This window comes from Callorhinus ursinus, unplaced genomic scaffold (genome assembly GCF_003265705.2).
Source record: "Callorhinus ursinus isolate GAN/ISIS: 27379988/994484 unplaced genomic scaffold, GSC_fseal_2.0 scaffold3, whole genome shotgun sequence".
Lineage (NCBI taxonomy): Eukaryota > Metazoa > Chordata > Mammalia > Carnivora > Otariidae > Callorhinus > Callorhinus ursinus.
The window spans coordinates 92,786,147-92,809,960 of NW_027397065.1; the positions used below are offsets into that span (position 1 = coordinate 92,786,147).

Here is a 23,814-nt window from a genome sequence, read left to right on the forward strand (position 1 = left end):
GTACGTGGACGAGTCTCCGTGTCTCATTCAGCGTGAAGGTGGGACTGCTGGAGAAGCACCCTCCCTCCCTCCCCGTGGGCGTTCTGGTCTGATAGGCCACGGCACACAGGGTGGCTCACACATCACCTGCACTGCCCAAGAGGAGTAAAGAACGAAGGACGAGGACCTGATGCTGCCGGGTGCTGAAGTCGTAATTCCCAGGAGGGTGGGATCCGCCGGGAAAACCTGTCATTAGAGGGGGCCCCTGGTTCCAGCATCCAGGCTCGTGGCGCGAGCACTTACCGCCCTACGGGAGAACAAGCGTGAGACCCCGGAGCCCTCCCATGTGGCTGGGGGGCAGCGAGGAGGTGCCACAGATCCTGAACCGCTAGACTGTGGCCTCCCAACCCACTCCCAGAGCCATAGCCAAGGGACCTTGTGTCCCCACGTGTTCACAGCAGCGAAACTGCGGGCGCCCAGTATCAGCCGCTGGTGAGTGGGAGACCACGGGGTCTCTGTCCTCCAGGGAATGGAATTCTAGCAGCCTTGAGGACGTGGGGCCACGCAGAAGCAGCCAGTCAGGGCACGTGTCCTATGCTAACATGTACACGGAATGCCCAGAACGGACAAAGCCAGAGAGACGGTGTGCTGGTGACCACCCCCCGGGGGGGGGTCGGGGGCAGGGAGAACCCGTGACCCTGGGCACAGGGCTGCTTTGGGGGTGACGGGGGTGTGCTACAGGGGTTGTGGAGTCTGCACCTCCTGAACAACTAAGACGCTCAGCATGGAGGCCGTGGCGGAGGCCGTGGCGGAGCCGTGTGGCCTGGGCGCGCACCCTGTGTCCTGGGGGCCTGGCTCGTGGCGGCTGCAGCACCATCAGGAGTGGCCCTCCTTCGGTCCTGCTGTGAGCGCTGGCTGGGCCCGAGGCGCCCACACACGTGACTTGGAGCAGAGGCCTGGCCTTTAAGGCAGGGGACCCAGATGTCCCGGGCACAGAGGGCAGGGTGGGGCACGCAGATGGAGCCGCACGGGGAGGACCTATAGCGGAATCCGAGGGTCCTGACTCAGCCACCGGTGCCCGGGGGGCCCATGGGGCAGGTTCTGTGAGCGAGCGAGCCTGGGCAGTGTGGGCAGCAGAGCCGAGAGGCCCCCGTGGGGCTTCAGACTCCGTGTCAAACCTCAGAGAAGTTTATCGAGTCCTATCACTGCCAGGAGGGATCCCGGCCCCCCATGGGCCTGAGCGGCGGTCGTGCCCTGACGTGCCCGAGACCCTTCTGCACAGCTGTGAGCCGTCCATGCCTCGGCGAGGAGGCATTAGCCAGCACCAACACGCGTGTGGGGGGAGCTGTGACCGGATGACAGAGGAGAGACAGGGTCAGTTCTAGGCATGGGCAACGGCACGTGCCAAGGCCCCGAGGCAGGGACAGCCTGAGGGTGGGAGGGGCTCCCAGGTGGGGACCGGGCAGGGGACTAACTGTCAGAACAGCGGGAGCCGGGCCTCTGGTGTGGATGGTGGAGGCTGCGGAGCCGACAGCAGGGGGTGGGGGGCCAGGAGATGGGGGCCCTGCTGGAGATAGAGGTGAGGGCAGGGCACAACAGCCCGCCTGTGGCCAGGGAGGCCTAGACTCCGGCATTGGGGTGACGGGGCCTCTGGGCACTGGGAGCAAGGCCCAGGAGATCTGCGAGCCCCGAGGAGCTCGAGGGCCCCGTGCTTTGGGCTGTCGCTCCAGGCTCCAGCCTTCAGCCTGCGGTTCCAAGCTGGTGGGAGGGGAAGGCCGTGAGGGTTAGGGCAGGCTGGGGGACGCTGGCCTGGGAGTTGAATGAAGCCCAGCCGCCGGCATCGGGGACGTGGCTGTGTTCACTGTGTCACGGGCACGGCCCCACGGGGTGGGGGCGGTAAGGAAAGGGTTAAGTGGTGCTGGTGTTAGGTACTCCTCCCAGGCGGAGATGGTCACAGTGAGGTTCTGTCCGTGGTGAGACCATGGCGTTAGCAGCCCACATTCCCTCAGGATTCATGCTCAGCTGATGCGGGGACCCCAGGCGGACAGGCGCCCCCTCCTTGCAGGGCTGGGCTGGGCTGACTGCCTGCCTGGGGCTGCTACCTGCGCCTGGCACCGCCGGGGCCCCTTCCTCCCAGGCCCAGACCCTGCGTGCGGTCCTTGCTGGCAGCCGTCCCTTGGCTCCTGCACCCAGGCCCCGGGGTCTGGCCCTGCTGGTGCCTCTCCTGGGGCGGCCGGGTGCCAGGCAGGTGCCCACCAGCTTCCTCCCGGGCTCCTTGCTTTCACCAGGACCTCACCGGGCGCTCAGGACAAGACGGTTTCTCTGGCTTTGCGTTTTTTCCTGCGGTGGGCTCCGGTGCCCCGACGGAGAGACAGGGGTGAAGGTGAGGGGGGCGGGAACCAAGAGGTCCCAGACAATTCCTCGCAGCATCTGCCCCTCGCCGCTGGCCGCTGGGTGGGGTCACGTGGACTTCTGCCTCAGAGCAGAGCAGCCCGTTGATCCCGGCCCTCATCCGGGACGCCCTCTGCACAGCATCGCCTCCCTGACTGTCCTTCGCGAGTGGACAGCGTCTGGGGAAGCGTCTCGAGGAGCGTCCCCCTTTTCTCTCCTGGTTTCGGGTGGGAAACACTCCGCCAGCTCAGAGGCCACGAGCAGGGTGTGGCTCCAGTGGCCCTGCCTGCCACGGGTGGTCTGCCAGTGGGAGTGGCCCAGGCAGGCATGGCGGGTGGTGTGGATCTCCGTTCCGGGAGGCGCCCCACCGTGTGAGCCCCCCGTGGGCGCGTGCATGCCTTTGGTGCACCCCCGGGATGGGAGCTCCCGCTCAGCATTTCCAGGGGCTCGCACCAGTGTGCGCGCCCGCCCGCCCGCCAGCACCCCAGAGCATCCTTCACGTCGTATGTTCACCTGGAGTGGATCCGGGTTTCGGTCAGGGGACCATTTCTACGTGGGCACCCAGCCCGTGCTCCGTAGGGCCACCGTTGTCCCAAATGTAGTGGCTGTGTTTGTAGGGGCTGCATCTGGGCCTCCTGTCCTGCTCCGTGGCTCGCTTAGCCTGCCCTTGGCACGCCGAGTTCATTTTCGTGGCCGCAGCGTGTCCTGGCGATGGTCAGTGCCTTCACCTCGCTGCACGTTCTCACCCCTTTGCATTTCCATGCATTTTAGCATCAGGAATCTGGCTGAGATCTCAACTGGGACCGCGTTGCTGCTTCGAGCTGCCTGTGTTGACCCACCCGTGCACATGCCCCTCCATTTAGATCTTTCCAGACGAGGCCCGATGAAGTTCATGGTGCCTGAGTTGAGATCTTGGCCGTCCAGGCGTTTGGCATTGTGGGTGCTGTTGTAAGTGGTCTCTGCAGTAGTCAGGGTTCCCCAAAGAAACAGAAGCATAATACACAGAGATACAGGAATTGGGTCCCGTGATTACCGAGGCTGGGAGGCCCCGGCAAGTCCGTGGGGCTGAATCAGTCTGAGCCCTGAATCCTGAGATCCCAGAGCTCCCGGATGCCTGGGAACAGAAGGTGGACGCCCCAGCTCAAGGAGAGAGCGAGAATTTGCAGGACCGTCGCCCAGTCAGCCTGGACGGATGGGGAGGGCAGCACTGCCCCAGCGGGCAGCTGGGAAGGAGACGCTGGGCTTCCTGTGGCTTCAGTAGATACTGGCCGTGCCCCGGCTGGGGCTGAGGAAAGGACCTGGAGAGGCCAGCCGCTGCCTCAGGGAGGAGCAAACGCAGACAGGCCAGTCCCCTGCAGCGCACCTTCTCATCCCCAAGTCCCGGGTCTCAGTCTGGTGCCGATTCTGGCCAGCTGCGATTCGGGCATCCCTGACAAACGCCTGGGCGCTTCCATGCCACCCGCCCCTGCCCACAGCCCCAACACGGAACCCTCAGGCTGTCCCCGGCACTGCCCACCTTCCCTGCCCTGTGGAACAGGGGCGCCAATTGCGCCTGACCCCATCGGGGCAGGGCTGGCCAGGCACCCGACTCCTGCCCGCCTTCCTGAGCAGCACCCAGGCCTCCTGCTTTCCCCTGACCTCCAGGCCCACTGTCCCTCCTGGCCTCTGTGGGCACTTCCCGCGGCAGGCCACACTGAGGCCAGAGGGGGCTCTGTTTGGAGCGAGGCTTCTCGGGAGCATGCACTCTGGGCTGACACTCCTGGCTCACTCATTCCTTCACCCTCCAGTGCCCACTAGGCTGCCCCTGTGTGTGGTGTTGTGCCTGGTACTGAGGACAAGGCGTGTGGCCTCGGAGCTCGTGGGTTGGCGCCCAGGAGCAGACAGGAACGAGGTTCCAGGTAGCAGGCATGGGTGAGGCTAGCGTGCTGGTGGGGACACAGGTCTCCCCAAGTGCGGTGAGGAAACACAGCCGAGAACGGCCCCCTGGGATGAGGGTGGCGTGGGGGTCTCGCAGGGGCAGGCATGGCGTGCGGATGTTGTGGGGAGAGGAGGGGGGCAGGTGCTGCCCCCGGCCTCTCCAGACGGAGCCCCGCTTACACACGGCCACTGTCTGTCAGCCTTGGTCCGCACGGCCCCAGATGCGGTGCCAAGTGTCCCGTTACCACGAGCCCAATTTGGGGCTTAGGTTTTGGGGTTTCTTGTTTGCTTATGCAGTAAAATGGGGGGAAAGCTTATCCATCAATACGGAATGTGCACGTACGTGTGCGTAAGAGACGGACGCGGCTCTCCCACGCACCCGGTGGGGCGGCCTGGTCCGCACACGCGTGCCCACACACTGCCGGTGCAGGTGGACAGAACGTCTCTGAAATGCTTGTTTTACTACAAGGTATGACACAGTACAAAATGCACGTATTTTTATTGAGCCGGGGCGGGTGGCTTGCTCATGCCTCAACCACCAGGGCTTTCTCAACCATGGCGCCCAGAAGACAATGTGGAACCGCCGGCACAGACCTCAAGTTGCTGGCAGGTCAGCTTGCTCTTCTAGAGCCTCCTGCCTCCCGCTGCCCGCACCCCCAGGCCTTCCTGCTTGTCTGCAGCCCCTCTCTTGATGTCCCAGAGGGAATTCCGCTTTCCTAAAGGGGAGCTTCACGGAGGCTGTGCCCGAGTGTTTGGATGTTTGCGTGTGTGTGTCCACCAAGCATGAGAAGCCTGCCCGTTGTCCACGTCTCTGTCCACAGATGACACTGGGAAGATGCTGAAGATGCTGTCCACTGATGATGCAAGTCCAGAGGCCGCCTCCCGTGGGCCTCGACCCTGCCCCACTGTCTCCCGCCACGGTTCCCGATGGCTCTGTGTCCCGCAAGGCCGCCCGCCCTCTGTCCATCAGCGCATGGGGGCCGCATGCACCCTGAACACAGGCTGCCCCGACCCCACCCCTCTGACTTCATAATGACCAAATTACAGGAAGGGCCGCCCAACAGGGAGCCCTCGCCACCCTGTGCGCCCCGAGCATGCGGCGTGCCCGAGCGGAGCCCCCAGCACCACGGGGCTTCGTTTGGAATCCGAGCAGATGCTCGTGTATTTTTCCGCACTTGGTTTTAAGGGTGACATGAAAGAGCTTCCTAACTGAGCCGCCAGTGACATCCCACATGTCCACGTGGGCCTGGCGTCTGTGCGGAGCCCAGAGGGGCGCACCTCCGTGGTGCACCTCCATGGCGGCCCCACCCAGCCACACGCTAGGATGCGTGGTGGTGGTGGTGGTGGTGGTGGTGCTCGTGGCGGTGGTGGTGCTCGTGGCGCTGGACCATGGGCACTGCATAGGCCTCTCCCACCAGCACTGGCGGCAAGTCCCGCACCACCTGGTGCTCCAGCGCCACAGGCTGGCCGAGCGCCACCTTGAGCGGCGAGTGGACTTCCCTGCTCTTTTGCCGGGACCGCCTGTGGCCGTAGGGCTGTGGTGGGGGCTGTGGGAGGCGGTGGCTGTCCTGGGAGGCCTGGGGTGGGGCAGCCGGCGGGGCGTAGCCGAAGGCTCTCCCGGGCTTGCAGGCGCCCGGCGCCCCAGGTGGCCGCCCTGAGCCCCTGGGGGACTTGAGAAGCTGCTTCTCCTGCCCCTTCAACCGGGGCTGCACGTCCAGGGCCCTGACGGTGGGCTCTGTGGCCGGCAGTGGGTGGTCGGCCAGCACCTGGGACCTGCGCTGGAGGGCAGTGTGTGTGTCCGCCTCCTGGGAGCGGGACCTGCTTTGGGGGTGCACGGCCTTGCCCGGGTGCTCCTGCTTAGCCTGTGCCGATGGGGCCCCTGCAGAGACAGGGTGCCTGTGAGACCCACGGCGGGACCCCTGCGGACACGGGGTGCCCAGGGCCCAGGACGTCTCACCTTGGAGCAGGTACGACCCACACACCTGAACAGGGTGCCCACCTTTGGATGCAATACTGTAGTGTGGTTCGTTGCAGGGACCCCAGGATGCTCAGGTGGGGCTCCTATTGCCGAGGTGTCTGTACCCAGGGCCTCATACCCAGGGTCGGTCTCCAGCACCTACCAGCTCCGAACTTAGATGTGTAGTTCTCGATCCCAGCCAGGTCCAGGTAATGATTTCTCCGCTCGGTGTTCTCGTCCACGCAGTACGGGCCGCGCTCGCAGCAGGGGTGGGGGGCGGCACCGGGCCTCCTGCATGCGCTGCAGGAATGAGGGCCTGAGCTCCTGGGGCCGCACGAGGCCAGAGCAGGGCACTTGGAGCGGAAGGGGTGCCTGCGGTGGGCGGTCTCAGGGTCCTGGGCAGGGGGCCCTGACCAGCACCCACTGCTCCAAAGGGCAACAGGAGGAAGGCCACCAAGGACAGCAAGGCCCCCAGACAGCCCCGGGGGCCCCCAACAAAACCCCAGCACCAGCGTCGGGGATGCCCCACAGAACTCACGAGAGATGGACCGTTAGAGTCTGCGGCAGAGAGCGGGTCACCACGCCGGGCCCTCCAGACTGCCCAGTGACACCCACAGGGCACCAGAGCGTGGCGATGGAGCGCCTCAAGGCTCACCCGCCTCTCAGACACCAAGTGCACTCAGCCCCAGCCAGAGCGTCAGCCGCCACAGAGGCCCCAAGATGCTGCCCTCACCCTGACGGTGGGCCATGCCCAGGCCCCTCGGTCAGCATCCCGCCCTCTGCGCCAGGTGCCTGGCTTGGTGGCCCCGTCCTGAGGGGACAGCCCTGAGGCCTGCAAGTGGCAAGGGTGGGCGGGCTGCTCCCACTGAGGACAAGCCAGAGGACGGAGCCGGACCGCAGTCCCTCACCTGGCGTGTGCGGACGGCCTCTTGTCGGCCCCCCCGGGGTCCCCAGTGAGCTCGGCCTCCGTCCTGCAGCGAGTGGGCTCCCGGTCTGAAAGAGGGGCGGCGCATTCCCTGCTCATCCACTCACGCACTCCTTTACCAGACAGGCGTTTCGTCCTCGGAGGGTCGGGGCGCTGACCGGTAAATGGAGCTGACCAGTAACAAGAGGCTCGGGGAATGAGCGGTGAGCACTGTGGGGACAGGGCTGCCGTCTCAAGCAGGGTCTCCGGGGTGTCTGAGCAGCGCAGCCCCTCACCCTGGCCTGTGGGGGGACTCTCCTTCCTCTTGCTGGGAGACTCAGGGCTGACGGTCAGCTTCACGCGGAGGGTCCTGCTGCTGCCAGACGAGTGGCTCACGGAGGCATCGACCGCCTCGTAGATGGTGTGCACCAGGCTGGACATGTCCTGAGGACGGCCCCGACGTCACTGACAGGCTGACTGGGTAGGGGGCCCTCGGCTGCCTCCAGGCGGCTTCCCACACACACGCCTGTCCCAGCGGCCTTTCCGCCCCCCTGCATCTAGCCCTGTGTGCACCCCGGGCAGCCTGGGGCAGCCCTGCTGGTACCGGGATCACATCTCGTGGATGCTTAAATCTGACCCCGAGTCTATGTTCAGGGATTAGCAGTCGGGTGTCACATTCTGCACACAGGCCAGCCGAGGAGAGTGCAGGGGGCCCCTGGTGCCCTTACCGCCCGCCCTGGGGAGTCGAACCCCAGACAGAGGCCCCCCCCAGCCCCGCCCCGCCTGCCTCCTGGGACGGGGGCAGCATCTGCCTGTCCAGGGCGGCCGGGTGCATCACCTCCCTGGTGGCCTTGCCGCTGTGGTCGAAGCCGTAGAGCGTGAACGTCCACTCCTGGTGGCTGTCCCCCTCCACGGAGACGTCACACTGCAGCCCCTGCAGGGCACGTGGGGCAGAGGACGGCTGGCTCACCCTGGGCCCTGGGCCCCCTGCCCTCCTGGGAAGACCAGCCCCTCCCACGGCCCCAGGCCGGTTTCTGTGTCCTTCACGCCCCGGAAGTGCCTCAAATTCTCTGGTGTCAGAGTGGTCAGTTTTGACTGAACTCACAGCAACACCCCCCCTCTGGAGCCCGCTGACCTTCACTGGAAGCACACTTGAGCTTTTAAACCACCTCCAGCCACCCGACCGCAGCCGCACCTGCCAGACTGCAGGGTCCACAGACGCCCACTGAGGGCCCACTGCGCCTGCCTGGAACCGATGCCTCCCGAGGGCAGCGCCCGCCCCGGCCCACGGCCTCCCGAGGGGCAGGGGGAGCAAAGACCTACATCGATATTGAGGTGCTTCTTGCCCGGCCCTCGTGGGCCCTCCCGGCTTGCTGCTCTCTCTCCATCGACCACACTGGAGATCGGTCCTGTGCCCTCACGGCCCTCGGCCTTCTCCGGGGGGAGCGCCACTGGAGGGAGGAGAGGGTTGGGAAGGGTCCTTTCTGGGCCAGACGGGGACGGGGGCAGCGGGGTGCAGGAGGTGGGGCCAGGGAGCCTCAGAGTCCACGCCAACCTCTGATCCCTCCACCAAGGCCTGACCTGAGAGCCCGTCCTTCAGAACAAGGGGGCATCAAGGGAGCCGTGCAGAGGGCGGGGCGGCCCTCCCCTGGGTTAGCCAGGGCCAGGTGTGTGGGCCCCCGCCCGGGCAGCGGGGGCCCGGGCACACAGGGTGAGGGGCAGGTGCCCGGCAGGCTGTGGCAGGGAGGTCCCGGCCTGACTGCCTCGCCCTGCGCCCCCTCCCCATCCACACAGTGCAGTTACCCCTGGACGCCAGGACCCAGGGGCATGTGTGTGCTGCGTGTCCGCTGGGCAGCCCCTCGTCCCCAGGCTCCGGGGACGGATGGACAACTGCACTTGCTTATTCTCCAGGATTGGAGCTCAGGCCCACCCCAGCTTAGCAGTGGCCGACACATGTTCGTGCCGGTGGAGTGGGGAACCTGCTCAGGCCTGAGTCCCCGGTGGCGAGGGTCTCGGAGCCCTGAAGGTGGCCTTCTGGTCAGCCTCCTCGCATCCCACACAACTCCCCACCCCGAGTGACGCACGTCTGATCACCCGTCACACTCCGCGGCAGAAGCTCACGTGTGGCAGGGACTCCAGTTGGTCAGCAATTGACACGCTGACCGTTTCAGGCACCCAGACCTGACCCGTGGATTCGCCGAATGGCTTCCATACAAAGCCTAGCTGTCCCACCTGCATGCACAGGCTCGTGGCAACTCCGAAGACATAAAAGCTCAGAGACTCCAACATTTGCTTCTCAGATCCCCAGATCCAAAATCCAAATCCCCTAATTCATGTAAGGGGCCCCAGAAGAAATGTATTTCCAAGTATATTTTAAGACCAAATTGCCTTTGAGAGCGGAGACCGTGGCCCGCCTGCGCTGGTCTGGGCTTGGTGGGACACGCTGAGGAGCGGGGCCCCCGTGGTCAGAGCTCTGAGGGCAGCTTCTGGCGTGTGCTCTGGGCACGGCTAGTTTATGAGGTTTGGGGAGGACGGCTTACCCTCGAGGGGACACTGGTCCTCCCAGAAAGGCCCCTCCTTCGGGTCCCCGCCAGGCGGCTCCTGCAGGGACAACAGGGAGGCTCAGCGGTGGAGACCCCGGCACGAGCCCCGGGCGGCCGCGCCGGACTCCAGCCCCCTGGGCTGTCAGGCACTCTCCGCCCAGAAGTGCGCCAACCCCTCCACGCCACGCTGAGCCTTGGAGTTTAGAAAGCAGCCCCCGCCCCCCCGTTGCCCAGCTCCCTCGGCACCGTGTCCAGAGGCCGTGGCCGCCTGTGACCACAGCAGCTGCTGCTAAGTGAGCCCTGCACGCGCTGGCCGAGCGGCTCCGTCTGCTGAGCGAGACGGGCACAGGACAGGCTGTCCACGCGGGGCTCCCCAGCCGCTGCCGGCCCTTCCTGCAAGAACAGGGCAGAGGGCATGGGCACGCTTGCCAGGCAGGAGCCCCTCGGCCTCCTCGGCCCACCTCAAGACCAGTTGCGGAAAAATGGGAAAGGATCGCCGCCCGCGTGGGGGGTGGTTTAGGGAGGGAAGCTGCAGAGTTGTTTGTGGCCTCCAAAATAATTCACAGACGTGAACAACGTGGACAAAGAAACAGCAATGATGTGATCAGGGAAGCCTCCCTGAATCAAAGGGTCCCCGGATGGCGTGGACACCGGCCTCCCCAGGAAGCAGGGCACCTCCCAGGGCGGCTCTCCGGCAGCCAGGCACCAGGGGCTACCTGGACATCTCCGGCTCCAAGCCCTGCAGAGGGTGGGAAGGAGAGCCCTCACTCCGTGGCTGGAGTCCTCCTGGGCCCTACTGCTGTATCATTTCTCCTGATAGGACACCCAGGCCACCCGGGCGCCCCTGCAGACCCTGGCCTGGCTTCCAAGTTGGCAAGGGGCCCTCGGGCTCATCCCCCAAGGGCACCCAACACCCCAGATGCTCTGGCTCAACAGGCAGCAGGCAGGGGGTATGGGGGTCCCACTGCCACCGCACTGCTTGGTTAGGATCCTGGCAAGGGATGGTGGAAGGTTTCCGACGGACCCACCGCCACCCCTAGGCTATGGGCAGGGGAGGGGACTGGACCCCGCTCCCATCCGCAAATGGGCCTGAAGCCAGCGCCACAAGCGGGGGCACGTGGGGCCAGCTCTCCTCCTGCTCCCCAGACGGACTGGGAATGAGCAGCATTCTCCCGGGGCGGTCAAACCTACAAGCTGCTGTCCAGGGCGTGTCGGCGGGCATGGGCGGCTCGGGGGCCAGCGATGGGAGGACAACGCCACAGTCAGCCATGGAGCAGCCTCGTCCCCGGCCCCTCGGGGTTCGCCCAAACCATCCGGAGCCCCCCATCCTCCGGGGGCAGCCTGGCAGCATCCTTGCACTGGCCCGGGGCCCACAGGGGACCACAGGGGCCTGCCCGAGGCGCTGGGCTCCACATGAAACAAACGGGGTGCTGTGCGATGGATCTGCCTTCACGGCATCTGCCGTGTGCTCACAGGCCGCCCAGCGAGGGGCCTGGTGCTGCCAGCCCGACTCTCCCAGCACCCTCCTGACCATGCCCTCGAGGGTGGCCTGTGTCCACAGCAGGAGGAAAAGGGACCCAGGCCCTCTTCAAAGCCAGAATACGCATGTCAGGTGTTTAAAAAGCACAGCATCTCTAGCATGTTCTTTTTGCGTGCAAGGCTCAACAACCAACAAAACAAAAACCGTGAAAAAGAACTGGAACATTCACCCAAATGCACAAACTGATTGTTTTGCAGGAGGCATAAAGAGGAACATGAAATGCTCCTAATGTGCCTAAATACTCGGGCACAAGGAAACAGAGCCTATACACACACACCCAGCATCCTGGGCGCACGCTGCCCCCGGGGTTTGGTGAGGGCAAGCCCAGACGGCCCCTCCACCTGGAGAAGGGGGTCTCCCGGGAGGCATGACCCACGGAGCACTCCTGGCTCTCGGAAGATCTGCAGGCTGAGCGGGTGGGTCTGCAACAGGTGGGGCCCAGCAGCGAGGAGACGCCCACCGGGAGGGAGCCTGCACCGGGCTCTGACGGGACAGGGCCGTGGGCGCCACCGCGGGTCCCTGGGCCCAGGAAGGGCTCTGGGCGGCCGGAGGAGGACCCCAGTCCCCACACGTCCACCCCAGGACCAGGCCGCTGTGTAGCTCCTTCTCGGAACGCCAGTGGGGAAGTACACTTGCACCCCTCATAACAGACAGACGCCCGGTTGTGCGGCCGCTGACATCGGCAGCTTTTGCTGCAGCGCTAAGGAGCCCCTCGGGGCGCACGGGGTCCTTGTGCCGCCACAGGGGTTCCTGGGAGCACGCGGCCCGCTCTCCCCTGTGGGGGCAAGGCTGAGCTCTGTCCCCGGTGGACATTAAGAGAGAGACCCGGCACTTCCAAGTTTTTTCTGCAGAACAGAACAAGCCACGAGGCTGAGGTCCCCGCATCCGTGGGGAGCGAGGTGGCACCTGAGTCTCGGGATGTGGCCTGTGCAGGGTTGGCCTCCTCTGGGGAAGGACAGGGCACGGGAGGGTTATGTCCGCAGAACCTGAGAAAGAAGTCGTGTTACAAAAGGTGGTCGGCTGAGGCCCAGGCCGGGGGGCCCCCAGGGGACACCCCATCAGACTTTCTCCACGGGACCCAGTTGCGTGGCCCGGAACCTGCCCGGTGAAAGGTCCCCAGGGCTCTGACCACCCCGCGCCACGCATCCCCCAGGGTCCCTGCCAGGCTAAGGGTCAGAGTGCTCAGATCCAGCAGGATTCTAGATGCTTCTGCCACGACCCAGCACTCTGCTCACCCCCTCTACAATCCCGGAAGTAAAAAGAGCAGCAGGACCCACGCCCCCGTGGACGTAAGGATGAGACCCAGATGTGCACAACTCCGCAGGAAGGCGCTGAGTCACCCCGAGACCTGCCTCCGTGCCCGTGCCCGAGCCCAGTGATGCTGGCGGAGCCGCTGGCTCCCGGGTGGGCAGTGGGGCCCGAGACCCGGAAGCGGGAGCACGGACCCTCGGCTGGTCTCCCACAGTAACGAGGCCGTACCAGGATGCACGCGGTCAGCACAAGTGGGGCAGCGCCAACACGGGCGTGTGGCACGGGGTGGCAGGCCTGGCTCGGCCAGCTTCCGTGGCAGAACTCCATCCGCCCCGACGCAGGAGCACACGGGAACTGCCCCAGAGGCACGGAGGGGGTCAAACAGGGAAAAGGGGGTCATTTGTGGGGAAAAGTAACGATTCTGGTCCCTGAGACTGCCAACTCCAGACAAATTGGTCCCGGTCGCAAAGGTCACACAAAATGCCCTTCCATCTGTGCTGCTTTGGCTAAACCAAGGGCCGAGAGCTTTCTCTGGGACGGACCAAACCTACCACCACCCCTGGCCAGCCGCCGCCTGCCCTGCCCAGGAACCCAAGGGCCCGCCTCCCACAGCAGCGGCCCCCAGGCCCTTCGCTCCCCCCGGAGGAGTCCAGCCTCCTGCAGTGAACATGAAGCCCCTTGCCAGCCTCTCACTCCTTCGGCCTGCTGCCCCTGCCCTCCCCCGCTGCCCCTGCCCTCCCCCGCTGCCCCTGCCCTCCCCGGCTGCCCCTGCCCTCCCCCGCTGCCCCTGCCCTCCCCGGCTGCCCCTGCCCTCCCCGGCTGCCCCTGCCCTCCCCCGCTGCCCCTGCCCTCCTGGCTTTCCCAACACAAGGTCTCTGCACAGAGTCCTCCTTGCTCCCCACACTGGCGGTGGCTCTGTCCCTGCTGCAGGGGCCTCTTGGCGGCTCGGCCCACCCAGTGCTGGCCAGGCCTCCTGCTGACCCACGGGGCAGCTCCCTCCCGGACTACGCTCCCGCCTCTGGCTGCCAACCACACATCGTCCAGCATCAGCCGGGCACTGCTGGCTGCCGGGGCAGGAGTACAAGCCACATTCGGTGGCTGTGGCCTCGGCCACTGTCCCCATGGTGCCATCCCTGTCCCTCTCACCCTCTGCAGGACTCAGAAGAGGCCATGTGGGCCCTTGGGCAGCTGTCCCAGAGGCCACCATCCACATGTCTTCCTGAGACTCTGCCCTGAGCTCAGACCCCTTAGGTCCCCGTCCTCCCTACAAGCAGCCCCCAGCCTGGACAGGTCCTGGAGGAGCCCGGATTGCCCGGGTGAACCTGCCAGGCACCCACACAGCTGCCCGTGGGTGCAGAGGTGTTGGGAGTTTGGAAGAAAAATCTCAGCTCCTGGCCTGCCCTGAAGAGCCAGAAGGTCCAGTCACACATTCCTACGGACCCCCAGACCACAGACACTGCCCTTGGAGACACCCACGCCACCAGAACTGTACAATGCCAGCCATCCAGCCCATGGCGGGAGGTCTGAGGTCACACGCATCCCGGAGGAGGGCAGGGGACCGGCCCCTAACTAAGGCCACGTGGGTGTGGGGGTGTTGAGGTTACGGGAAGGAGAAGCGTTTTGTGATGCAAACAGTCCCCCCCAGAAGGAGTGTGCTTTTCAAATTTCAATGTTCCTAGCCTCCAGAATTCGGTGCATCTGTATTTCAGCAAACATACTCCCGGGTTTTGAGAGTGGTCTGTTTTCCTTGGAAATCCATTTCCCCGACTCCTGGAAAGACCCCGAGGAAAAGTGCGTGGCACACGCACATGCCTTTCTAGGAACTCTTCCTTCTCAACCTGTTAGAGCGTCTGTTTCAAAACCTGCTCTCCACAGAGAACGCTGGGCACTCTGGAACGGGTCTGTTGTAAACGCAAGGCCCCCGTGAGAGCATCCTGAATACAACGGGGAGATGGCTCCTGCCTCAAAGCCAGGCTACTAGCAAAAATGAGGGGACAGATCGCTGGAAGGGCAGCTGCGGGTTTGCTTCCAGAGACTCCAGGAGGACTCCCTGGGCTTTTCCAGAGAATTCGTTTTCCTGTCCAGAAACCCGCTGCATGTTGAGTCCAGAGGAACAAAAGCAAGGATCCAAGGACATACCGCCGTGTCCCCATGGAGGGCTGGGCTGCAGGCACAGGGTGGGGACACGCCTTCCTCCACCACTGGGGAACCACCCTTGCCCAATGCCACTCTGTGAACTGCCCCTTCTTTTGCATTAAAAATGCAGAGGGGCCCCCTCATGACCTGGAGCCCCTGCGACCCCTAGGGTCCTGGAAATACTCTGGTTCCTTGAATGTAAGGGGTGGGCCTGGGAGAGGAGGCGGGCCGCGCTGTGGCAGGGAGTCCAGGCAGGGATGGAGGAAGAAGAGAGATGGGGGAGGGGAGGAATAGAGGAGGGGAGGGGGCGCCCTGTGGAGCAGGGGACAGGGAGCTCGGGTGGGGGAGCAGGACGAGCCTCCCCAGGCAGGTGTGTTGCTGGCCGTTTTCCAGAACCAAATGCTCTCGATGATGTAACAGCCACCGGGGCCTCCCAGACCCTCAGGGGAGGGTGGCCCTTTAACAGAGACCCACCTAGAGCTGCTGTTCACCAAGTGTCCCCATGAAGTGGAAGACAGTGCTCCCGGATTCACAGAGCGCCTCTCCACGCCGTGCCCCCAGCTGCCCAGCACTCCGCCACCTCGGCCCTCACCGTGGGGGCTTCCGACGAGCCTGCCAGGGTTTCTGACCCTCAGGGATGTAGCCTAACCTCCCCTCCCTGTCCTGACAGGTGCAGCAGGTACGTGGCTCTGCGTGGCTGCATGGCAAGGACCCACGACAACCACCAGCCCTCGGCTTCTGCAGTCAGTACTGCCTGACCAGCCCCGAAACTCCCAGAAGCAAAGGGCGTCGGGAGCCCCTAGAACAACCTCTGCTGGGGCTGGTCCTGCTGGCAGTGGCAGCCCTGGGCGCCGGGTGCCAGGTGCTGGGTGGAGGGTTCCGGGTGCCGGGTGGAGGGTGCTGGGTGCTGGGTGCTGGCTGCCAGGTGCCAGGTGGAGGCTGGGGCAGGGAGCTGCCTGCAGGAGGTGGCGGAGTGACAGTGCAGGTGAGGGTCTGTGAGTCTTAGAGAGGAGGCCGAGGGCTGCAGAGGAGAGGCCCAGCCTGGGGGGTCCCCTAGGCGGTCCAACAGCAGGCTTGTGCTGCAAGTCACCAAGGCCACTTTGGGGCAGTTTGGGAAGTGCCTGGGCTCCTGCTCTGGTTGTCGGGGTGCAGGACATGGGGTGGGATTGATGTGGGGTGAGAGGTGGGGATTTGGGGTCAGCATGCAGAACTGGACCTTGTGGGGAAGGGCAATGAGCAAGGCCGGGGTCCCCCAGAGGAGTGAGGACGAGTGCCAGGGCCAGCAGGGGCAAGGGTCAAGAGCGCAGGGCCAGGGCAGGAGGCAGGCAGGAGGCGGGCAGGACTGCAGGTGTAGGGAGGAGATGGGCAGGGGCCCCTCCAAGGAGAAGGCCGACTCCTGCCTGCCAGGAACCCGAGGCCATTTCCAAACGCCACCGGATTGAAGATTTGGGGTGCATCTGCCCCCACACGTCTAAGGACGTGAAGGCAGGGCTCCTTACAGGGTCTGTTTTGACAAGAAACACCCGAGACGGAGGTGGAGGCTGCTGTCGGATGGAGTCGGACTTGGAGGCGACCCGCCAGCGCGTCTGTCTGGAAGCTCCATGGCGGCTTTGAAGTGCGCGGCTGTTTCCGCGGCTAAACAGTTTCAGATGTGCCAAAGCGGTTTGACAGGCTTGAGGATTCTGACACATGTGTGCTGAGCCCCGCAGGCCCCGCTCTGCCGCCCGAGGGCCGCCGGACTCCGGAGGCGGCGGAGGCCCGAGATCAAGGACCCCGAGACCACAGCCTCCTGCGGAGACGGGAGGGCAGGCCCTCCCACGGGAGTGCACATGGTTTCCGGCTCTTTCTTTCAAAATTACAAGGCTTCAAGCCCCGATTTTGTCCGTCAGTACTTCTTGGTTAGGACTGTTTAATCAGACTTGGTAATCACCAAATTTGGAATTTATGTCTAGAAACGCAGTAATTTTGGGATCAAATGGTCTCCTGAAATAAATATGTCTGTCTCTTCACAGGCCAGCGCTCTGCTGGAAATTAGTTCCCAAATGAGGTCGGGCAACTAAAAGTGTTCTGCCTCCACCTTTGTCCCCAGTGTGGTTTGCCATACTTTTGCTTGTTTTATTAAGAAAAGATATGGGATATATTACAAACCCCACTTACCCTGCTCTACAGAGATTAACAGCACCCATTCCCCCCCAAAACACCCTGACCCCTGAGAGAGTCCCCGAGGACCCCACACATGGACCTAGCTGGGGGATGGCTGCCCAACGTGCGGCAGAATGGCTGAAAGCCCGCACGATGGGGGTCGGGAGTGCCCACCTGGGACCCACGTGGGAGACTCAGCCCGGCAGTCCACCCAAGCACATCGTAATGAATTAGCGAGTGCGTGCATTCCCAGGGGTGGGCCCAGGCCGGCGGCTGGAGGAATACCTGCCCCTAAGACGTCAGGGAAGACATCATCACCAGCGGTCAGTGAAAAGCCGGGTGCAGACCCCTGGGGCCAGGACTCCCCCCGCCACACCTAGAGACAGGTGCTTGCGGTGCCTGTGAGCTACAGGGAGTGACAGGACTGGGAAGAGAGCTGTCAGAGGCCCAGCCACAGACTGCATGCTTGTCGCCGGGCATCCACACCCCTCCCAGAGTCCCCGACCACATTCAGAAGGGGAGCAGGCTGCTGGGGGCGGGGGAGAAGTTTTCAGCACAGACGACACATGCATGTGAGTGTACGCACGTGTGTGATTGTATCTCATCTGCACACACATATGGCACAGGTATGCATGTGCACACACTATACACAAAGCACATGCACACACATACATGCAGACGCAGGTACACACAGCACATGCACACACACATATGTGCAGATGCAGGTGCACATACGTGCAGACACAGGTGCACACGCACACACATATGTGGAGACGCAGGTACACATAGCACACGCACATACATGCAGACGCAGGTACACACAGCACATGCACATACATATGTGCAGACGCAGGTACACACAGCACATGCACACGCACATGGTTGCAGACACAGGTCCACACAGCACATGCACACACATATACATGCAGATGCAGGTCCACACAGCACATGCACACATACGTGCAGATGCAGGTACACACAGCACACGCACATGCACATCCGTGCAAACGCAGGTACACAGCACATGCACACACATACGTGCAGATGCAGGTACACACAGCACATGCACACATACATGCAGGCGGAGGTACACACAGCCCATGCACATTCACATACGTGCAGGTGCAGGTACATACAGCACACGAACACACATACATGCAGACGCAGGTACGCACAGCACACACACACATCCGTGCGGACGCATGTACACACAGCACACACACATGCACATACGTGCAGGCGCAGGTACACACAGCACACACACACACATACGTGCAGATGCAGGCACACACAGCACAAGCACATACACACGTGCAGACGCAGGTACACACAGCACACGCACATACATGCAGACGCAGGTACACGCAGCGCACACACACATACGTGCAGACGCAGGTACATACAGCACTCACACACATACGTGCAGACGCAGGTACATACAGCACACTCACACACATACGCGCAGACACAGGTACACACTGCACATGCACATACGTGCAGACTCAGGTACACAGCACACGCACATGCACACACGTGCAGACGCAGGTACACACACACATTTCTACCCCCGGATAATTGAGATGGGACCATAAATACGTCAAAAATATCTTCAGTGACTTCAATTCTCAGCACACTGGAATTCTGTTTTCTGTTTAGCACTAAATGTTAGAGAATCCTTTTGCAGCTCATCTGCAGACTTGGTTTTCTTCTCCCAAACATGCCCGCTACTGTTTTGATCTTCAGAGCTAGTGATTCATAATTCCACAGAAGGGAAATCAAGGGTGACTGACCTAAATCCTGCTGCCGTCCTCTGAGCTTACTGGCCACAGAGACCACAGAGGCCACAGAACACAAACAGGACCCCTGTTCCCCAAAAGCCTGGGCCGTTCCCCACCCCCGCCCCGTCCTGTGCAGAAGATGTTTAATGCACCGGGTGTCAAGTGCAGACCCAGAATCCAGCTCCCCTCCCTCTGAATCTCCCGCGGGAACCCCCTGGACTTCTCTTTTCCTTTCATTTGTATTAAAGCCTTATGTTTCCATGTCAGAGGAAGACTAATTCCAACGCTGGAAAAGAACCCATGCATTTTAAGTTCGTTTTGGGGTTTTTTTTGTTTGTTTGTTTTAATTTAGATGGTCCTGCACAGTGCGTACGCTGAGCAGAGATACTCGGGCTGGAAAGGTTGAAGGGCTCGGATCTGGTTACAGCAACAGGACCCCGAGGCCTGGGTTACTCGGGGAGAGGTGACAAGCCCTTTTTTTCCTTTGAAAGCACCTTCCTAGCGTCATGTGGAAACAACGGCATACAGCCCCACGCGGCTCTGCGGTTGTTGCTGGAGGCTCCTGAGTTCAATGGGGAGCAGGCGCCCTGCTGCAGCGGGGCCCTCCTGCCCCTCTCACACTTGGAGGAAACCTCACACGTCTTTGTTAAGCAAGGATCTTGACTCAGAAAAGAACCTGTGGGTGCCTAGGCCGGGCCCTGAGTGTGGGACACCCACGGTCACAACCTCTTCCTGTCGTTTGGAAGATGACACAGCACGGTGACTCCCTGGGTGAACACAGACGGATCCCACAGGGAGGCCTGGTCACACTGCCCTTTGACCCGGGACTGACGCCCCTGGATTTCCCGGTGCCCCCCTAGCACAACAGGGGCTCCCTCGATTGCCCGCTGCCCCCGCTCCCTCCTGCCCTGCTCTCCTGCCATGACATTTACAAAGCTTTTTCCTCAGGCTGCCTTAACGTTTTTCTCCTTGTTACTGGCTTTAGCAATTTGATTGTCATCCATACAGCCTGACGTGGTTCTTTCTTTGTGTGCTTGGAATGCACGGAGTGTCTTGGGTCTGCGGTGGAGAGTTTTTATCAAATTTGAAGACTCGGGGCCAGATTTCCTCAAATTCTTCTTGGCTGCCTTCCTTCTACCCTCTGAGGCGCCGATGCTGTCCTGCGGCCCCTGTCCTCTCAGGGCTCCGTCCTGGGCCACGTGCGTGGCTCCGCCTTCCAGGCCACTACCCTCTCCTCCCACCGCGTCCACCTGCCTGCAGGCCCATCGTGTGCTGCTCGGCCCGACGCTGTGTTTTCATGTCTAGAACTTGCATTTATGTTTCCTTCCATCTTCTCGCACTTGCTGTCTCCCTGTGACGTCTCCCTTCTCGAACACGTGCAGCGTGTTTCTAATCACGGCTTTACGTCTTTGTGGGCTATCCCCTCCGTCATGGTTCAGTCTGTGTTGATAGATTTTCTTCAGGTCACGGGTCATGATTTCTCAATTATTCACATGGCTGAACAAGTTTGCTTGTATGCTGGACATTTCCGTCTTGCGTTGTTTGGGCTGGATTTTGTTACATACAGTGTTGTATTTTGCGACAGTTTGCAGTTCTTTGGACTGGGGCTGCCTGGAAGCTCCGTGAGGGCAGGGCTGGGGCAGTTCTGGCCCCGCCCATAGGTGAAGCCCTCCGAGGACCCCGCCTGGTCGCGCAGGCCGATGGGAGCAGAGTGCCCACCCCCGTCTGGACCCCAGGAGTTGGGGTATCCATATGTTTCTAGCGGCTGCTTCCCAACTTCACCCGTGTGCAGATCAGCCCCCACCATGGACCTGCGGGGACCCCTGCACTGCCCCCCACTCTCTAGGCAGCCCCTCCTCTTTAGGGGCTCCCAAGACCCCAAGAGGTGTCTCTCCTTCCGTGCTGTGGCCTGGGAACTTCAAGCCGACTTCGACCTCTCAGGGATCATCGCCTGAACATCGTGGTGTCACGCACACTGTCCAGACTTGCTGCTGTGTGAGACGGGGTGTGGGGGGGCAGACCCGGTCCATCCATCCTGGCCGGAGCAGCCCGTCTGGCCAGCCCAGTTCGCAGGCCCGTGTGTGCGGCCCTCCGCACTGTGGCGTCTGGACCCGGGTGTCTCCCATAGGCAGTCTTCCCTCCTCGTCCACAAGCTCAGGCACTTCTGACTCTACTAGGGACATTTTTACACAACGGTGTGAAAAGTGCCGTGGCACCAAAATGTTCGCCGATCCCAATTCCCTGTGTGTTCCCGCGGGTTGTATCCACCATGGACCATGGCCCGGGGTCACCACGGCTTCAACTTGCAGCGTGAGATGGATTTCTCTCAGGATGGGGCCGCGGAGATGGGCAAAGCATGGCACTGGCTGGAGAGAGGACGGCCCGTGCGCCACGCTCACATTCACGCTCATTTACGATGCTTTTTCTCCTTCCAGGAGGCAAGGTGCGCATCATTCCGATGATGCTGAGAACGCACGTGCGTCCCACAAAGAGACAGGAAACACCAGTGTGAATAATCTGAGTTGCCTCTTACATCTGCAAGAGTGTCCGACAATTTAAACAGCAAAACCTCCAGCACACTCAGCAGTGAAGAGGGGTTCCTACACCCCTGCAACACTCTGCTCTGATTTGGTTGACGATTCCACGAAACACAGGAAAACCACCTTCTCCACCTCCAGCCGCAGAGGGACACTCGAGGGTTTGCTACACTTCAGATGGAGCTGTGCTGTCCACGTGGCAGCCATGGCCACATGTGGCTATTTAAATTTAAATTTATTAAGATGGAACCACACTAGAAATCCGTTTCTCTGTTGCATCCACCACGTTTCAAGCACAGATGTGGTCAGCAGTGACCCTGTGGGCAGCGTGGATACACACCGTGCCCCCTTCTACTGGACGGTATCTAGTCTCATGCCCCCACCTACAGATGGAGAAACTGAGGCCTCAAGCCAGGCACTGACTTGCCAGGGCCACGGGGAAAGCCAGCCGGCCTCCAGCTCACAGGACAGTGCTTTGCAAGGGCCTCAGTGGGCTCCTTTGGGCTGGGGTGAGGGGGCCCCCACATCCCCAGCTCCTGGCCACACAGACAGCTTCCACATCCGGAGGCCCTGACGTCTGATCTGCTACAGGGCTGGCAGTGGACTGCTACTGGCCGTGCTGCACTAACCCTGACCTCAGCGCCCTCCGCAGGGCCTGCCTGGCACCCTCCCTGGACGCCCTGGGGGGCAGGCACCTGGCCCCTTGCTCCTCCTGAGCTGCACTGCACAGCCTGGGCCCACAGTGTTTGGATTTTTCGAGTCACACTGTGGTATGGGCCGTGCAACCTGAGCAAGGCAGGGGCCAGCAGGTGCTGGACATGGAGAGACCCCAGTGCCCATGGAGGGGGGCCAGTACACGGGCTGCAGAGGGTAGGAAGGGTGTCCACAGGGCGGCCCCACACTTTGCCCACCCACAGGCTCTCTATACCAGCAGCTAGCAGAGCAGTGTGGTGTGGGCCTGAATACCTGGCGGGTGACCCCACGGCAGAGGCTCACACCCATCCCCCACCGGGAAAGAGGTTTTCACCTGCAAACAAGCAAACAAGATTGCCAAAGAGCCAATTATGCTAATGTCCGTACAGCTACCAAAGTGTCCAGAAACCTAATGTGGGACATGCATGCCTCCTTCGGGGGACGCTGAACAGCGGACCTGTGGTCCCCATCACTGCCCTGGTCCCTGTCCCTGCCGGGGTCCCCACGTGACAGCGAGCAGGACAATGCTTCCAGTCCTCCGCCACTCTGTGGCAGGACTAGACGGATATGGGACACTGCCATCCGGGGGAGGTCCTTTTCGTTCCGTGGGAGGGCTGCGTGGATGCGCACGCCGAAGATGGATGCAGGCTGGCTGGGGCATGACCTGGGCCGCTGAAGGCCCTGCCTCGCAAGAGACAGCTTTTAGCCGCCCCCTCACAAGGAGCAAGGACAGGGGGCAGGCAGTTAACAACCCACCCCAGACCTTGCACAGGAAGCCTGTGGCTGGTTCACATCACCTAGCAGAGCAGCTTTTGTCTGGTGCTCTTGTGGGGTTGGCTTCCAGCAGTTTACCCCATTTCCAGGGAATTTACCAAAACAAGTGTAGCTGTATTAAAATGTTTCTGGAAATCCTATTCCGTATCTGGAAAACCAGGCTCCAGGATTCCTGGGCAAATGAAGGGCAGTCCTGAAGTACCCCCCCACCCCCGTCCCCCAGCGCAAAGAGGATCACTCCACACCTATGTGCTTCCACTGGGCAAGGCTCTGCAGAGCGGCAGGGGCCCGGAAGGTTCTGTAGTCCAGCCTGCCCACAGGGGCCTGTGGCCAAGTGCAGAGAAGGAGCGGGTCTGAGGAGGCCCAGGATGAGTGGTGGAGGAATCTGTCCCACCAGGAGGGTACCCTGGTGAGCGCAGAGTGGGCAGGGAGACAGTAGGGACCCCGGGAGGTACACAGGGCCCACGGAACCTCAGAAACCCAGCTCTGGCTGGGCCGGGGCGGTGGGGAACAGCCAGTTGGGTATTGGGAAGATGGGTTAAATGGGCAGGTGGGAGGGCAGGGGTCTGAAAGAGATAAGAGGAGATGGTCCAGGGGAGCAGCCTGAGGCCCCCGTGACAGCTGACAACCCCAGGCAGGGCAGGAAGACACACGCGAAACCCACAGACTGGGACAGCAGGCAGGCAGGAGGCCAGGTGGTGGGGGTCCGTGGCTGCACGTGGACTCCTGGGGGGGCAGGGTGGCTCCAGGTGGAGGGTTGCACTTCCCCGGCCATGGGGGCAGCAAAGGGGCAGGGGCCCAGTGTGAAGCCAGCACTTGTGGGAATGGGCATGGCTTGGCCACGACAAGAGGTTCTCCACCTTGGATGGTCTGAGGGGTTGGCAGAACTGCTGAGTGATGGGGGTGGCAGGGAGGCCAGGGTGACCGGACCGCTGTCACGGGCAGATGAGGGTGTGGGCACAGGGCTGGGGAGACAGCTCAGGAGTTTACTCCTGGCATGACCCTGGAGGACAAGACCAGTGGGCGGCTGGACAGACGCTCCTGGGCCGTGTGAGGCCGAGACTGATGCCTGGCATAGCTACCAAGGGGGTAGGAGGACATCCCCTGGGAGGAGATGGGGACAGGGGACAGGCTGCCAGTCAGAAGGCCAGGTGCCCAGGATGGAACTGTGGCACGATCCTGCTCCACAGCACTGAGCATGAAACCCTGACCTCACCTGTAGGAAGCAAAGAATGTGCTAGAATGTGCCACATTAGCCTATGGGCAGCATCT

At 62.4% G+C, this 23,814-nt stretch overlaps 1 protein-coding gene across 1 annotated transcript in view; it reads right to left on the reverse strand.

The window, feature by feature from the left end:
- Nucleotides 1-4,787: 4,787 nt before the first annotated feature.
- NKD2 (NKD inhibitor of WNT signaling pathway 2) overlaps nucleotides 4,788-23,814 on the reverse strand; it is a 33,118-nt gene continuing 14,091 nt past the window's right edge. The window contains exons 3-9 of the mRNA XM_073891143.1: nucleotides 9,689-9,749; nucleotides 8,472-8,599; nucleotides 7,987-8,082; nucleotides 7,445-7,592; nucleotides 7,153-7,237; nucleotides 6,408-6,544; nucleotides 4,788-6,166 (exon numbers count right to left, since the gene is read on the reverse strand). Coding sequence (XP_073747244.1) covers nucleotides 5,607-6,166; nucleotides 6,408-6,544; nucleotides 7,153-7,237; nucleotides 7,445-7,592; nucleotides 7,987-8,082; nucleotides 8,472-8,599; nucleotides 9,689-9,749 — 1,215 coding nt within the window. The 3' untranslated portion in view covers nucleotides 4,788-5,606. The remainder of the gene's footprint in view (nucleotides 6,167-6,407; nucleotides 6,545-7,152; nucleotides 7,238-7,444; nucleotides 7,593-7,986; nucleotides 8,083-8,471; nucleotides 8,600-9,688; nucleotides 9,750-23,814) is intronic.